Source organism: Boleophthalmus pectinirostris, unplaced genomic scaffold, assembly GCF_026225935.1.
Source record: "Boleophthalmus pectinirostris isolate CB_2022bp ecotype Guang Dong unplaced genomic scaffold, ASM2622593v1 HiC_scaffold_1, whole genome shotgun sequence".
Taxonomy (NCBI): domain Eukaryota; kingdom Metazoa; phylum Chordata; class Actinopteri; order Gobiiformes; family Gobiidae; genus Boleophthalmus; species Boleophthalmus pectinirostris.
The window spans coordinates 18,214,175-18,229,941 of NW_026570970.1; the positions used below are offsets into that span (position 1 = coordinate 18,214,175).

The 15,767-nt window shown below is 37.0% G+C and overlaps 1 protein-coding gene across 1 annotated transcript in view; it reads left to right on the top strand.

Moving 5' to 3' along the window:
- The window catches only part of cckbrb (cholecystokinin B receptor b), a 32,009-nt gene extending 17,004 nt beyond the window's left edge, over positions 1-15,005 (top strand). Inside the window, exons 2-5 of the mRNA XM_020939114.2 lie at positions 4,485-4,736; positions 9,988-10,249; positions 11,056-11,183; positions 14,267-15,005. Of these exons, the coding sequence (XP_020794773.2) occupies positions 4,485-4,736; positions 9,988-10,249; positions 11,056-11,183; positions 14,267-14,802 (1,178 nt within the window). The 3' untranslated portion in view covers positions 14,803-15,005. The remainder of the gene's footprint in view (positions 1-4,484; positions 4,737-9,987; positions 10,250-11,055; positions 11,184-14,266) is intronic.
- The last annotated feature ends 762 nt before the right edge of the window (positions 15,006-15,767 follow it).

Sequence of the window (15,767 nt, forward strand, 5' to 3'; positions counted from 1 at the left end):
ACACATAAGATTCAGCAGTGTCACAAAGCCATTTTGCCACACATGAAAAAAAATTCATAATGATTCTTTTTAAATGTTTACTTCATTATGTTTTTTTTCTTTTATGAATATGTTTAGATCAATATTGTTACTTAAAATGTCCAAAATATAACAATGATCCACAAGTGTCAGATTATGCAACAGAGAAAAAAACACACAAAACACGACTTAATAATAATAATAATTTTGTATTCAAAGTTTTTATTTCTAATCGTATAATGTAGGCTATTTATATCTATACATTTATATTCTATTTATTGCCATGGTCTGTTCACCTCAAGATTATTGGTCACTGATGCAGAGTGGCTCAAACTAATTAGAAAGGGAGTCTATTATGTCTTGCTGATAAGTAACAAAAGGAGAAAAACTAATTATCTTAAAACCCAAACTTGAATGAAGTCATTTCTTTTCAATGATCCAACTGCTTGGCCCTCTATATCGCCACCAAAATAAACTCCATGACTTTTTGCTTGGTTCACAGTGATGGTGAGGGAGGGCAGATAAATATAATACAAGTACATAAAAAACACTTTGCAAGATATGACCCACTGAAGAGGCTTATGATGAAATCTCTTAACTTGCAAGTTTCAAGTTGGACATTTCGAGTGTATTTCCAAAAAGAAATCTATGAAACAAAAAAGCTAACATTTGGGGAGGATAGTGTTTTTCTGGAACTGTCTCTGTAATGTTGTTAGCAGTGACATAGATGTCCCAGTATTTCTCTGTCTTGAACTTTTTTTGTTAATTTGTTTTGTAATAAGCAGAATAGAGCCAGAGACAGAGGGTATAACACAGCTTAACCTTTGCTGCAATTAGATGAGAGTGGACACCATTTAAGTCTAGAGGCTGCAGGTTAATTGCGCTCACTGATTTGTTTCAAAGTATCACTCCTATATTTGGACCATGTTATTTCTTATATTCTCTAGATTTCAAATTACACTCTTTGCAGTATATTTTTCCTCTATCCTATTGTCATTTTTTAATTAATATTGTGTACTTATAATTCATACGTAAGTTGTATAAAGTCTAATGTAGTGGTGGATCGTAAGACGATTAAAGTACTGTAGTAAAGTACTGTTCTTAAGCATAATCTTGAGGTATCTCTACTTTACTTAAGTAGATTTTAAAGTGGATACTTTTTACTTTGTTACATTGTGGAGCAAGTACCTGTACTTTCTACTCCACTATATTTTTGAACAGGAGTGAAAAGTAAAAGTATTATTTATAATTGTTTGAGGGTTTATTTTTTTTAACACATTCATAATTTGAGCAAAAATATAACAACAAAATGTAAACAAATAAAAATAGCTAGAATAAAAAGGTTGATTCAGTTTCAAAATCACTACATTTTAACCTTTATTAGATACTGTTACTGATAGTTTTACTTGAGTATTTTTTTTCTTCAGTATCTGTACAGTGTTTTCCACAGACCAAGTAGCTCTGTGTGGTGCCCCCTCCCTGATCAGTCGGTGACTAAAGACGTGCCAGTACAGTTTGCTCAGACAAATTATGTTAGTGGGAGACCTGTATTTTAAGTTTCAAGTTGAGAATTACTTACCAAAATTGATGTTAAAGTTTAGCTTTTACTGGAACTTTAGAATCAAGGAATAAATTATAAAAACCCCAAGTAAATCTTGAGGTTTTTATTTCAAATACTTAAGTCAAGACATATAGCTCAACCAATATTATAACTTTATTTAATTTTTTTTTTTGGTAAAGCAAAATAACAATTATATAATTATACAAATAAATAAAATACTATAATTAGATATAAGAAACTACTAAAGGGAAAGAGGTGGAATAAATTTTTGGTGCTCAGTGATGTGCCACAGATTGGTCTATGTATGGGAAACACTGCTTTACTTAAAGGTTGTATGGAGGATTATTTTTTCAGTTTCCAATAGTCAGTGCAAGTTTAAAATACTATTTCAGAGACACAGCGACGTTGTAATTATGATGACCAAAAAAAAAAAAAAAAAAGAATGAAAATCTATCAACTGTGGACATAGTGAGGCCAGATAAACATCAGCCAATAGACAACCAGGCTACCTCATTTTCTATTGGCTGTTAGATTGTCAAACAAGTAATTGACTCGCGGCATGCTGGGATTACGTGGTTTATGCAGCGGTTCTTAGAAGCTTTTTCAAATTGTAGCTTCCACGCAATTTGCACAAACTCTGTTGCGATTGCTGACAAGAATCCACGACTAGTTTGCCGCAAAAGAAAGTCTGTTTTTGAGGTCGCTGAAAAAAACAAGAGAAGGGGAAAAGGAGCAAAACCAAACTGAGGTGATTCCAGAGATGGTGCGACTGAAGCAGACGAAGGGTCTAAAGATTGAAGACGTGTCGGTAGCTAAATTATTTCTAGACAGGTCACTTCAACAGTAATTCTAAATGCGCACTGGCTGTAAACAAATGTGATTTCTAGAGTAAAGAGGCGGGAGGAGGTGTTTCTACTGAGGGAGCTGTGGAGGAGGAAGGTGGTGTCACGCATCCACAAGGACTGTCACTGTATTTCTCTTCCCTTAAAAAATCCTCTATACAGCCTTTAAGTAACAAAATTCAGTACTTCTTCCATCACTGGTCTAATGGTGCTAAAGAGGATAGTAGTAGCAGCAGTGCTTGTACTGATGGCCATAACATTATTGTAGAAGTTGTAGTTTAGTATTAGTTATACTTAGTGCTATTTGTAGTACCGGTATAGCAGTCCAAACCTTACTATCATTTGAAAGACATTTGCCCTGCTTGTACCACCTTCTCTTTATAACCATAACTTCACTTGAGCTAAAATCCTGCTGTTGTAACTTGCAAGCCAAATCTTCATTGTATATAATCATCATGCAGAAGAGACTGTGTTAACTCTGTGGGAGATGAACTGTTTTTGAGAGAAATGTCTAAACCCTTGATCGAAAAATGTTGAACCTTATCATTATTTGTTAGAGCTCCTAAAACTCATCAAACGGAATACATTTTCTTCACCTTAGTTCATTTGTTCAGAAAGAGGAGATATTCAAATTTTCACCAGTTTTTGTTTCAGGTGAATTGGCCCAGTAATTACAGAGCTTAACCATAAACCAGGTCAATAATTCTGACAATTAAAAAGCAAATTAAACAGCTGGGAGGCAATTCAACCATGTAATGTTTTAGCCAAAAAAAAAAAAAAAAAAACAGACAAAAATAAAAGCATGTTTATTTTTTATTTTTATTTCATTTTTTTCATTTTAGATGTTTTTTATTGCCATGAAAATTGATGAAAACCATATGCCCTTACTGTGAATCGGCTTGCACAAACCTGACTCTAGGTCTCCACCGGCTTGTCTCCATGGAAATGTAATAATAATAATATTCCACAGTATGGCATAAAATGTGTCTCCATGGAGAATTTGCACACAGTATGGTTTTTAACTTTCTACTTCCATGGAATTAAAGCAACATTTTCTGATTCATTTTACAATCTTATTTCCTGGTCAAAAACAAAACTGAGATATATTTTGTTTCATTTACACATGTTGAACTAACACTAACACTGCATATTTAGGCTGTTCCACTTTGTGATGTCATGCGGTAATACAGGAAGTGCTCCATTGTGTTTTTAAGCTCCATACACCCTCACTAGAATCATTTGGATGATTTCAGTCCTAAAATTTCCAATCTCTACTGAACTGAAGGTAGCTGTTAACTTGAAAACTACCACTTCATGACATCACAAGCTGGAACAGAGCATTTAAAGATTTAGACAGATTAATAATAATGGATTACTCAAACATGTAGGAATGAAACAAAATGCAACCCTAGGCATGTTTGAGAAGGTAACAACATTATAGCATGGCAAGTAAATTTTAATAATATAGGATCTTCAGAAAGTTGAAGGGTGTTGCTTTAATTACAGAATATCTCAATCAATCGGTTAATCAAACTTGATTTATAGAGCCCTTTACAACACTCAAGCTCACCAACATGCTTTCCAATAAAAACAACACAATATAAAAACATACTAAATATTAAAGTATAAAATAAATAAATACATCTCAATGTAATATCGACTCAAGGTAATGCTCTAACAGAGGAGTGGGCAATTATTTTTTTCACACGAGAAACAGAAAATATTGTGGAAGGCCAGGCCAAATACTTAACTCAGTACTTAACTATGCATAATGTTAATTGTATTTGTTTGTAAAAAGCAGTAAATGGCAGTGTTTTGAAGAGCTGGTAAGACTGGTAAGAGTGTATGTTATGACTAAGCAATGAAAAAGTGAGGTTGCCTTACAAAAAAATCATTAAAAAATACCTCTAAAATAAAAGCAATGCAGCTTTAGTCCATGCATGAGGTAAAATGATAAAATATGTAAAATTTTTGTAATTCCAAGTTAGTCAGAGTCAACCAAAGGGCTGTATGTGGCAATAACAAGGTCTTCTCTAACATTTTTTGTCTCCTGTGTTTTGTAGGTGACAACCACACCTTGCGCATCCTCCTGTACTCCTTGATCTTCTTCTTGAGCGTTTTTGGAAACCTGCTGATCATCATAGTACTGACAGTGAACAAGCGCATGCGCACTGTCACCAACACCTTTCTGCTGTCACTAGCTGTGAGTGACCTGATGATGGCGGTAGTGTGCATCCCCTTCACCCTCATCCCCAGCATCCTCAAGGACTTCATCTTCGGAGCGGCCATGTGCAAGATAGTGGCCTACCTGATGGGTAAGGAGGCTCAAGGTCCACATGAAAAGAGCGAGACAATGGCAGATGAAAGGTGTTCTGTTCAAAAATAGGTCCCAATTGTGTGCACTCAGCTGGAAATATTAAAAAGCACTTTGCAAAATTGCATTCATTTTATTTTTTAGACAAGTGATATGACATGGGCAGTCATCCAGGGCAGTGCTCTGTATGGGGGTAAAAGAAAGGAGGGTTAACAAAGCGAAACTGTGCCATGCTTTAACCATAGACTGTATAAAGAAGTGGACTAAGGGAGTGCAATGTCACCCATAGTGTTCGGCTCCAGTCAAATGAAGTTCAAGAGACTTGCAGTAATAGAAGCGGATTTGGGGCTAAGTCCATATTAAGAATAGGAATTTATTTACAGACAAATACACCAGGATCATGTAGAGAGGGTTAATATGAAATTTTAAGATTGAAATGACAAGGCTCACTGCAGCAGTTACAGAGAGAGGAGTGATGATTTTCCAATGTATAGTCAATTGGAAACAGAGTCGGTAGAACTGGAAAGGCCCCCCATGAACACTTCCAGCTTAGCTATTTCCATTTATATATACAGTCTGTGGTTCTAACTTCTCTTCTTTTCAGTAATTCCATAGTAATTCCTTTATCAGATGCTTCACAAGTTGGTGTAATATGTTTTGTAGGCTGCTTAAATGGTTTTGCCAGACAGAAGGAGTAGTTTACATCCCCTAGTGTATGAAAGAAAATTGAGTTCAAAGGCCCTGTACCAGATTTTTTCACATATATTTGTGCAAATTGTGTCTTAATCCAGTACAGCTATATTGCATACACAGCTCCTGAGGTTAAAATAAGTCTGCTGTGTGCTGTCTGTATCTAATTAGAATGTATTTTTTGTCTGACAATCAGGAAGTTGTTGTTGGCTTTACCCTCAGAGCAAAACTCTGCTTGAGAAAGTTATGAATAGAGCTAATAAACTTGGTGTAATAAATCATGGTGAATAATTAGGATGCTCAGTATGCATATGGTAAAGATGAGGAATAGCTTTGGACCACTGCAAAATGTCTAAAACAAATTAGTTCTGTTTTTCACATTTTTAAGACAGAACAAATCTTTTGCAGAACCTTTAGAAACAAAATATATGTATAATAAAAGTAGATAAAAGTAATAAAAGTATAGTATAATTTCTCAAAGGTTTTTCAAAAGTTTTACTTTTCATTACTCTATTCTACAACAACTAAGAATCACTGTAATTGAGTAACAAGTTAAAGGTCCATTATGTAACTTTTCTGATGAGGGCCGCCACCATTAGCCTAATTCATCAGCCGGTTTCACTTCGTTTCACTTCGTAGAAACTGTCTGATCTCACAGTGTTAGAATTTGATTGCTCAACGTTAGGCAGGTACATTTTATCATTTAACCAATCGCAACTATTTGTTAGTCACGTATGTAACGTGTCCCTAACAGGGCTAACTGATATATTAAGCTTTTCCCAAATCTCGAAGGAAGAAGGGCAATAACGTCTTTTCCCTTGATAAAATTCTCCAAACATTCTCTTTGTTCTGGCTTTAAATCTTCAATCCCGGGACAACACCGAATGTATGGCTCTATTCGCTGATTGGCTGGTGCCCAAACTTGCACTTCCGGGGTTTTAGCGAACCGTCTAGTGTATTTTGTTTCCTGACCTTGTTGCTGGAGAGAAATTAAATTGAGTGGAGGCACTAGGTGGCGCCAGCCTGGCTACACCACCATATACTGTACATGTGATTGTTTTGTTTCCACACCATTCACCTTTCCTGTCATCTATCATTTATTCATTTACAGTATTTTTCTGTCTCTCCAGCGACAAGGTCAGGAATCGAAATACACTAGTTTGCAAGGACCCCGGGAGTGTGAGTCAGGGCACCAGCTAATCAGCCATCAAACAAATTCTAATCCTGCGAGGTCAGACAGTTTCCACAAAGTGAAACCGGCTGATGAATCAGGCTCGTAACATCCCAGGAAAGCAACATCTCCATGGAGACAAGCATGTGGCAGGACCTCCACCAGAAAAGCTACAAAGTGCACCTTTAAGCCACATGTTTTGATGTATCCTCTTCTTACAACATGCCTCTTAAAACCCTCTTAAAGAAAGCTCATAAGCAGCTGTTTTGATCAGGGTTGATTTCCTTTACTCAATAGCAGAGTGAAATCCTCAGTGAAATGCCATTGCTGTGTGACCAAAGTGAATGTAAGCTCTGTCATCCATGAAAACCGAGGTCAGGCTCCATGTGAGGCACTTGGATCAGACTTCTATTAAGGCTTTGTGGGACCTATTCTGAAGGATTTAGATACTGAAAGGTTGTAGTGAATGCCACAAAAGCCAAAGTAGGTCCAGCCATTGATACACTTTGTACAAACTATTAAACATTTGAAAAGTTTTAAAAGGTATTACACAAAATGGATTCTTGGGAGCTTTAAACAATGTTATAATACTGTTACCTCTTCAAAAACATACTCGGAATTGTGGTTTTTTTCATTCACACATGTTTGAGTAATCCATTATTATTACCGTAGTCTGTCTACATCTCAGCTCAAATGCTTTGTTCCACCTTGTGATGTTAACATCCAACTTCTACCTTTAGTTTAGTATAAATGGGCAATTCTAAGACTGAAATCATCACAAGGTGGAACAGAGTGTTTTCTGTTTGAGAGAGGACACAGCCTAATATGCAATGTTTAAGGGTTTGAACATATGTGAATGAAACAAATCAAATCTCCAGCTATGTTTTTGATGAGGAAACAACAATTTACCATAGATAAGAAAATTGTATAACATGGGCCCTTTAAGTATAGTTTTACATATGTTTCTTAAAAGTGGAATATGTAACTACCTGCTTTTCCCCATAAATGTGTTACTGTTTGCCTGGAATGTATAGCATTAGACATAACTATCTCCATGGAGACAATAAGATCTTGCAAAGTTACAGATCACATCTATTAATGTATTCTGAGCAATAAAAACACCTAGAATTACATAAATGCTAGATAGATAAGTCTATTGCTATACTGTGGCTCATTCCAAGCAAAGCAATGACATAACAAAACATAACTGTAAAAATAACAAGTCTGTGTGGCATTGTGCTAATTCTGCGACAGTATAAATGTAGATGTGTGTGTTAGGTAGGGCATCCAGGTTACGAAGTCTGTTTAATCTTTACGCTAGAATTTAAATGCCTAGTTCAGTTTTTTTTCCTTTTGCTTCTAAATAGTCCAAGAATAAAAAAAAAAAAAAAAAACCTAAACAAAAAAACAAAACAAAAAGTCAAAGTAAAATGTATTATTGTAACAAGTGTAAAAGGCTAGTATGGAAAATATGGTAAAACCTGAAGTAGTTATGAGCCTCGTAGTAATGGTATGCTAAGGCAAAACACAGCAGGCAAACTCTCTCAGTATATAAGCTTTCATGTGAAAACAAAAAAAATGGCCACTCTGTACTGAAAGACGTGTTCATATTTAATTTAAACTAACTTGCTTCCAAAGATTTATATGGGGCATTGTAACTTCAATGGCCATTTTCTCAAAATGCATTTTTGTCCCATTGAGACACCCCTTTAAAGTAGCACACACACCATACTTGCCACTCTTGCACTAAACAAGATTTTGACAAAACACACTGAAGGATTTATTAGAGTTTTACCACAAAAAAAAAAAAAAGCAAATTTTCAGTCAGATCTAGTTTACACAAATTCTAAAACAAATTTTCTTTAGTATCTAATATGTCAACAAAAAAGCAAGAAGTTTTCTGCCTCTTTTCATGTTTCTGTTTTGAATGTCATAAAAATAATCATTGTTGGCCATTTTTACACACAAAAAGCCTTATGTTTATATGAACATTACATGATGAAAAACTTCATGCATTAACACATACATTAACAGTAATACTTTTTTGTTTTACATTTTACATGTGTTAAATTTAGACATATAATTTAGAGATATCTACTTTTTTTTCCTATTCACCTGCAGTGTCTCAGTTTAATGATCTTCTTCATGTTATGGTCTTTGATTACAGAGATAGGGCTGTTGTATTGAGTTGACCAGCTCAGTACAACAGCCCCACACAGCTCAGTGGAGTCGAATCACAAGACTCAAGATCAAAGGCACCTGCACCAAAGCCACAGTGTCTGTGTAACAATGTGCCTTCAGTGTAATTCTCCATTCAGGTACAAACACTATTGATTTATGTGCTCCCAAGTACAACAAAGTAACAATCAGCAGGCTAACAAGATCATGGCAATTTATTCACCCGCCTCCAGAGCTGTAGATTAGCACTGTGGCTTTTTCTGGTGTCAGGCTGATGGAGATTTTTAAATGCAGATTTGTCTGATTGTTTGGGAAAGTCCAAAGTGGTACTAATATTCTCTGATGAATAAAATGTGTGCTATTCAGTACTACACAATTAATGTTTGATTCTAACTTTCTTACTATTCTGTGTCTCAACCATTCTGAGAGAGAACGTTGGATGTATCAGCAGAGGGGTCGGTGCTTCTCCCTCTGAGTGATCATACTGATTCATTATGTCTATGATGCGAGAGGCCCTGCCTTTTTATTGTGCCATCCTCTCATTTCTGACATGATCCAGGTTTGCTGTTTTCATACAGTGTCACCTTCTTCACGTCTTGAGCGCAAAAACAATGTTCAGATGATCATCAGATGAACTTGTTACTTTTTGAACTTTTTGTCAACAAATTTATTAACATTATTACTATATTAAGTATAGAAAAAGGATGTCGTCAATGAACAATTGAGGGTTGGATCATAAGAAAAAACTGAAGAAGATGTATCTGTCCTTGGAGAAATCTTTTAGTGGGTCAAGTGCTGCCTGGGAGTGACAGACAGGAGCATCACAGGAGTGTTGTTTGATCTTCTTTGTGAAGGTCCAACATACGTTCACTCTGTGGCGGAGCGGTACTGGACATGAATGAGAGGTAAAGAGTAATTTCCTGCCTCCTCTTGTCAGATGGATGTGGCAGATCACATCTGTGCCTGAGCCAACATGATTTCCTCTGCACGCACTGTCGATAAGACAGCCTCGCCTCCAACCACATTCATTTGCTGTATGTCTCAGGAGAGGGCCCATTTTTTCTACTGTTCTGATTATAGATATTATGTGAGCATCAACAAACACATTTTGATATTTTTTGTTATTGGACCAGTCTATTTTCAACCCAGACGTATAATAACTTTTATATATCTAATCACAGATTTTAAACATGATCTGTGCATTCTGTTACAGGCATATCCGTCAGCATCTCCACGTTTAGCCTGGTTGCCATAGCGATTGAACGCTACAGTGCCATCTGTAACCCTCTGAAGTCGCGGGTGTGGCAGACACGCTCTCATGCCTACAAAGTGATCGCCACCACCTGGGTGCTGGCCTTCATCATCATGATCCCCTATCCTGTGGTCAGTCACCTGCAGCGCGTGCAGCGCCTGGATAACTCCACAGCTCACCTGTGTCGCCACAAGTGGCCCCTGGCCACCGCCGAGCAGACATGGTCAGTCTGTGCGGGAGTCAGATAAGACAATACAGCTTTCAGAACAACTGTCCTTTCACACAATGGTTTACTTTGAGAACTAGATGGTATTTTGCTCTTCAAATACAATCACATCACAGCAATCATAGCACAGCAAAGACAAGAGATCAAAGCAAAAATAACATTTTGCTGGTGGATATGGATTTAGTCTTGTATAAAGATCACCATAAGGGAATATCTTTATTCACTTACATTTTGTCAGTTCATTTTGGATATGTGCAAATGTATTACAGTGTCTTGTCCTATTATAACACTGTAGTGTGTATTTAAAGCTTAGCTTGCTGTGCTGTTCTTGTTACCCCTATAGGGACACTGACACCATTAGCAGCTCTGTGCATCTCATTATCTGATTAAAAGATACAAAGTCATTTGCAAAACAGTTAGGGATTATCCAGCCGAACACAGTCTGTCCTTACAACCAAATGTCCTTAGATTTGTCTGCATGTAGTATTAGGACAGCTAGATCTAATTGCATCATCTGGGAGGTTTAAAAAAAACCATGGAGAAGCCTTATGACTATGTTCATATAAAGTGAAGGTCTCTCTGTCTTTGAGTGTCTAGTAAAAATAAAACCTGTTTTATTTATTTTATCCAAGTTTTAACCTGAAGCATTAGGCGTCTGATGAGAACAGATGGGAGTTGCTGTTTCTGTTTTCAAAATGAAACATGCTTTGGGCTAAATTCATTCAACTCTACATGGATTCAGTTAGTTGTAGTCTGTGTTTTGCATTGTATTCATCCATCTTTCCTCCTCTTTGTGTGTGCAGGTACATCTTGCTGTTGCTTGTGTTATTCGCCATCCCTGGTGTGGTGATGATTGTGGCCTATGGACTTATCTCCAGGGAGCTGTACCGGGGCATTCAGTTTGAGATGGGACACAAGAAGGGCTCTTCGGGTAAGGCCATGAATACTGCATGAACACACTCAAGTGTAAGGCCCACATCCCCCCCAGGATCTTCTCTCATTTTATTTCTCTTTTCTCCACAAAGAGTGGTAAGGTGACAACTGATCTGTTCTAATGTTGAGTTGTGGAATGACAAAGAAAATTATTTTACAGAGAGGCTACCATTTTATCATGTTGTTCCCTCCCCAAAAACATGCCTGAAGAGACTGTAGATGTCATGCATGCATATTTCAGTAATAAAGCCATCTCTCCTGGGCCCGCCCGCCCTATTCAAACTCTCCTTATGGTTAGCTGTAAGACTGGTCCAATGCTCAGCCCACATGTCTTTGTCATCCATGCTCCCACTTGACAATTCGCCATAAATATACAAAAACCTGATACAAAACTGTATACAACAACTTGACAAACCTGATGCACAGTAGTTTTATTAGCAAGATGCACTATGGTTGTGTTGGGATAACGCTATGAAGGAGGAGTGACTTGAGGTGGAGGGGTGGCTCAGAGCACTGAAAACAAAATTTCGGGTGAATATAGTATTTTTTTTAAAAAAAAAAGTCCTGGCATGTTTATCATGAAGACGAAACATGGATATATAGATCAGAATATGGGCCCTTAAAGTCCTATTAATCTTAGCATAGTATCCATCAAATATCTGCGTTGTCAAACTTTGTTGAGAGAAAAACATACTCAGCAGCATGCTTTCTCTCCGGTATTGAATTTTCCTTCCTGCTTTCAGTTTCTTTACTGTAAGCGTTGTGTCTCTCAAGGGGGCGAAGCAGAGATGTAGTGCAATTTTATCAATACCTCAATTTTTTTTTTAAGTCAGCAAGAACATGAAGTGTTGTCAAGAAATAAGCCGAGTAGAGTGGTTTAAATATTCAAATGTCCATAACCTCATAAAACTGCAATCAAAACATTTCTGAATATTATGGCATTTTTACACCACACACTTAGAAAATGGCTTCATATTATCCAAATTTAAGAATGCAGTCTTTGTAAAGGTAGTTTTTGTTTAAAAGGATGTCCAATTTCTGACTTAATATGAGTCGATGCTTATTTTGTTACAACAGCAAATTCATTTCAAGAGCCCATATTACAAATTACAATATTCTCTAATCTCTGTTTTAATGTTGTTCCCTCATTAAAAACATACCTGGAGTTGTGTTTTGTTTCATTCACACGTTTAACACAAAATCCCTGAATATTTAGGCTCTGTTCTTCTCTCAAACAGAGAACTCTCTGTTCCAGAGGAAAAAAAAACTCTCTGTTCCACCTTCTGGTGTCATGTATTAATACAGGAAGTGCTCCACTGTGTTTTTCGGTGTACGCCATACACCTTCACTAGAATCATTTGAATCATTTCAGCACTGAATTGCCAATCTCTACTGAACTAAAGGTAAAAGGAACTGTTAACTTGAAAACAACCACAAGGTGGAACAGAGCATTTTGAGCTTTGGAGCTGTAGACAGACTAATGATAAAGGTTTACTCAAACCTGTGTGAATGAAACAAAACACAACTCCAGGTGTTTTTTGAGGAGGTAACAACATTCTAACATGGCTTAACGTTTCTGGTGGGGTCCACTATTTGCTTGTCTCTACGGTGATATTATTACTTTGTCTTGGATGTTCCACAGTATGGCATTAAAAATATATATCTTACATTTATTAATTTCATTTACCCAATTATCCAATAAGTTTTTAGTTCTCAAAACTACCACAAAAACATGCCTTATTACTGTGAGCAGGCCCACTTTCCTATAGATCTGACCTGTAACATGGCCTGATGATATGGCTGCTTGTCTCCATGGAGATAGTTAAATTAAATACACTACTGTAGAACACTCCAGGAAAAAAAAGATAACATCTACATGAAGTCAAGCAAGTAGCGGACCCTTTACCAGAAAAGTTACACAGTGCACCTTCAATATTCATAAGTACACAGGGTAAATTCCTCTCTTTTTGACCTCATGGGTTACTTTTACTGTCAAATCTAAGTAGTTTGTCAGAAGATGTTTGGGCCTGAGGGAATGAAGTTTTACATTACCTCATTTACCTGGTGCATTTAATCATGTCAAGAGAGTAATTAGTAAGTAAGTAAGTAATTAATAAGAGTAAGAGAGACATTTTGACATATCCATTTTTATTCAGTGTCATTATAGTTAATCTTTTACAGTGACATTTTGGCAGATTTTAATACAAAATGCAATTTCCTATGTGTTTTTGGCATCCCAGGGTGGAATCAAATCTATTTTAAATGTTAAGTGAACTCATCTGACAATAACCATATGCAAATCTGATTCACATATGTTTGAGTAACACTTTATTATCAGTCTGTCGACATGTCCAAAGCTCAAAATCTTGTACTCCACCTTGTGATGTCATAAAGTGGTAGTTTTCAATTCGACAGCTCCTTTTACCTTTAGTTCAGTAGGGATTGGCAATTCCAGGGCTGAAATTATCCAAATGATTCTAGTGAAGGTGTATGGACATCACAAGATGGAACAGAGTGTTTTCTGTTTGACTAAATATGCAGGGTTTGTGTTAAACATACGTGAATGGAACAAAACACAACTCCAGGTCTGTTTGTGATGAGGAAACAACATTACACACAGATCAGAAACGAGTGTAATATGGGCCCTTGAAATGAACTCCTGCTGCAACAAAGTACGCATTGACATTAAGACCAGAAATGTTTCATCCTCTTAAACAAAAACTACACTTTACAAAGACTCTATTCATAAAGGTGCAACTTTTCTGGTGGGAGGTCCGCTACCTGATTGTCTCCGTTGAGATGTTATTGCATAACCTGGAATGTTCCAAGACATTAGACATATCCATCTAGCATTATGGGTGTTTCTATTGCTCAAAAATTCATACATTTCTTTTGTAAATGGTGCGACTCGCCACAGGTGTGAATTGTAATGTAGCATAGTGATAGGTTTAATCTACAAGTATACTGTGGAACATTCTAGACAAAGCAATAGTATTTCCATGGAGACTAGCAGGTTGCGGTCTCTCCAGTGTGAAATGGGAAATGTTATGTTGTTCACTTTTAACATTCTATCTCCTGCAGATGTGAAAAACGGCCTGACCTCCACCATGTCCACCGGGAGCGACGACGGCGATGGTTGTTACGTGTCCCAGAGGCCCGCGTCCATGGAGATGTCCAACATGGGCCAACAAGCCAACAAGTCCCTGAAGTCGGACCGTCCCCGTAGCAACACCTCAGAGGCCAAGCTAGAGGCCAAGAAGCGCGTGATCCGTATGCTAGTGGTCATCGTGGTCATGTTCTTTATCTGCTGGATGCCTCTTTACTGCGTCAACACGTGGCGAGCCTTTGACAATGTCTCCGCCCTCCACGCTCTGTCCGGCGCGCCCATTGGCTTCATCCACCTCCTCTCCTACACCTCCGCCTGCGTTAACCCCATCATCTACTGCTTCATGAACACACGGTTTCGTAAGGCCCTCCTGGTCACCTTTTCTTGTTGCTCGTCACCGTGCCGCCATCGCCGCCGCTCCATACGGGAACACGAGGAGGACGCCATGGCAACTGGAGCGTCCATGTCTAAGTTTAGCTACACCACAGTTAGCACGATGGGTACCTGTTGAGGATATCTGCATAAAAAAACTTCAAATAGAACTTGTTGAGTGTCGTTGTACCGTGATGTCGGGGTAAAAATAATATTGTAGCAGTAGATGGCTTAAATTACTGTGTCTATTATTACATAGGAAATACCAGTGGTGGAAGTACTCACTTTTGTTACTTAAGTAAAAGTACAGATACCGGCGCAAAATACTTTTACTCAAGTAAAACGAGCACATGAAAAAATCCACGTAAAGTACCTGTTTAAAAATGTACTTAAAGAAAAAGTAAAAGTATTTTGTACAAACTTAGACATTAAATAAAGCTTCAAATATATTGTTTTGATAAAGATTTGTGCTGAACAGTGATGATTACATTGATCTTTTTATTATAGCTGCTTTTATTTTTATTTATTAACTATATTTGTGTTTCAGATTTTCTGTTCAAATTATGAATGAGAAAAATACTTCTACTTTTCAGTCCTGTTCAAAAATGTAGTAGAGTTGAAAGTACAAATACCTTATCTCAAATGTAGTGAAGTAAAAGTAAAAAAATATCCACTTTAAAATATACTTAAGTAAAGATTTTAGGTATCCATACTTTACTTTATTTTACGGATACCTAAAATCTTTACTGACTATTTTTACTTTGTTTATGTTCCACCACTGGGAAATACCTCTATGGCAATTCTACTTAAAGCACAGTGCAGTGATCTAATGTTGCTTGTGTTGTGTGTTTATTTAGTCAGAGCATGAAAGCAGATACGCCGATCATTTTAAATGCATAATGGAGCATAATCAGATCTGCATTGTCATTTAGTGTCTGTATTTGTAGCATAGAAGTGGCCTTGTAGATGAAGTGCCTGCTTTGTAATGTGTGGTCAGAGTCACCAGTGGCCTGAGTTATCATAATAGCATCATAATTACAGGTTTGAAGCTTGAGAATCGATTGAAAATAGTGTAAACAGTTTCTGGTCAGATGGATGGTATTT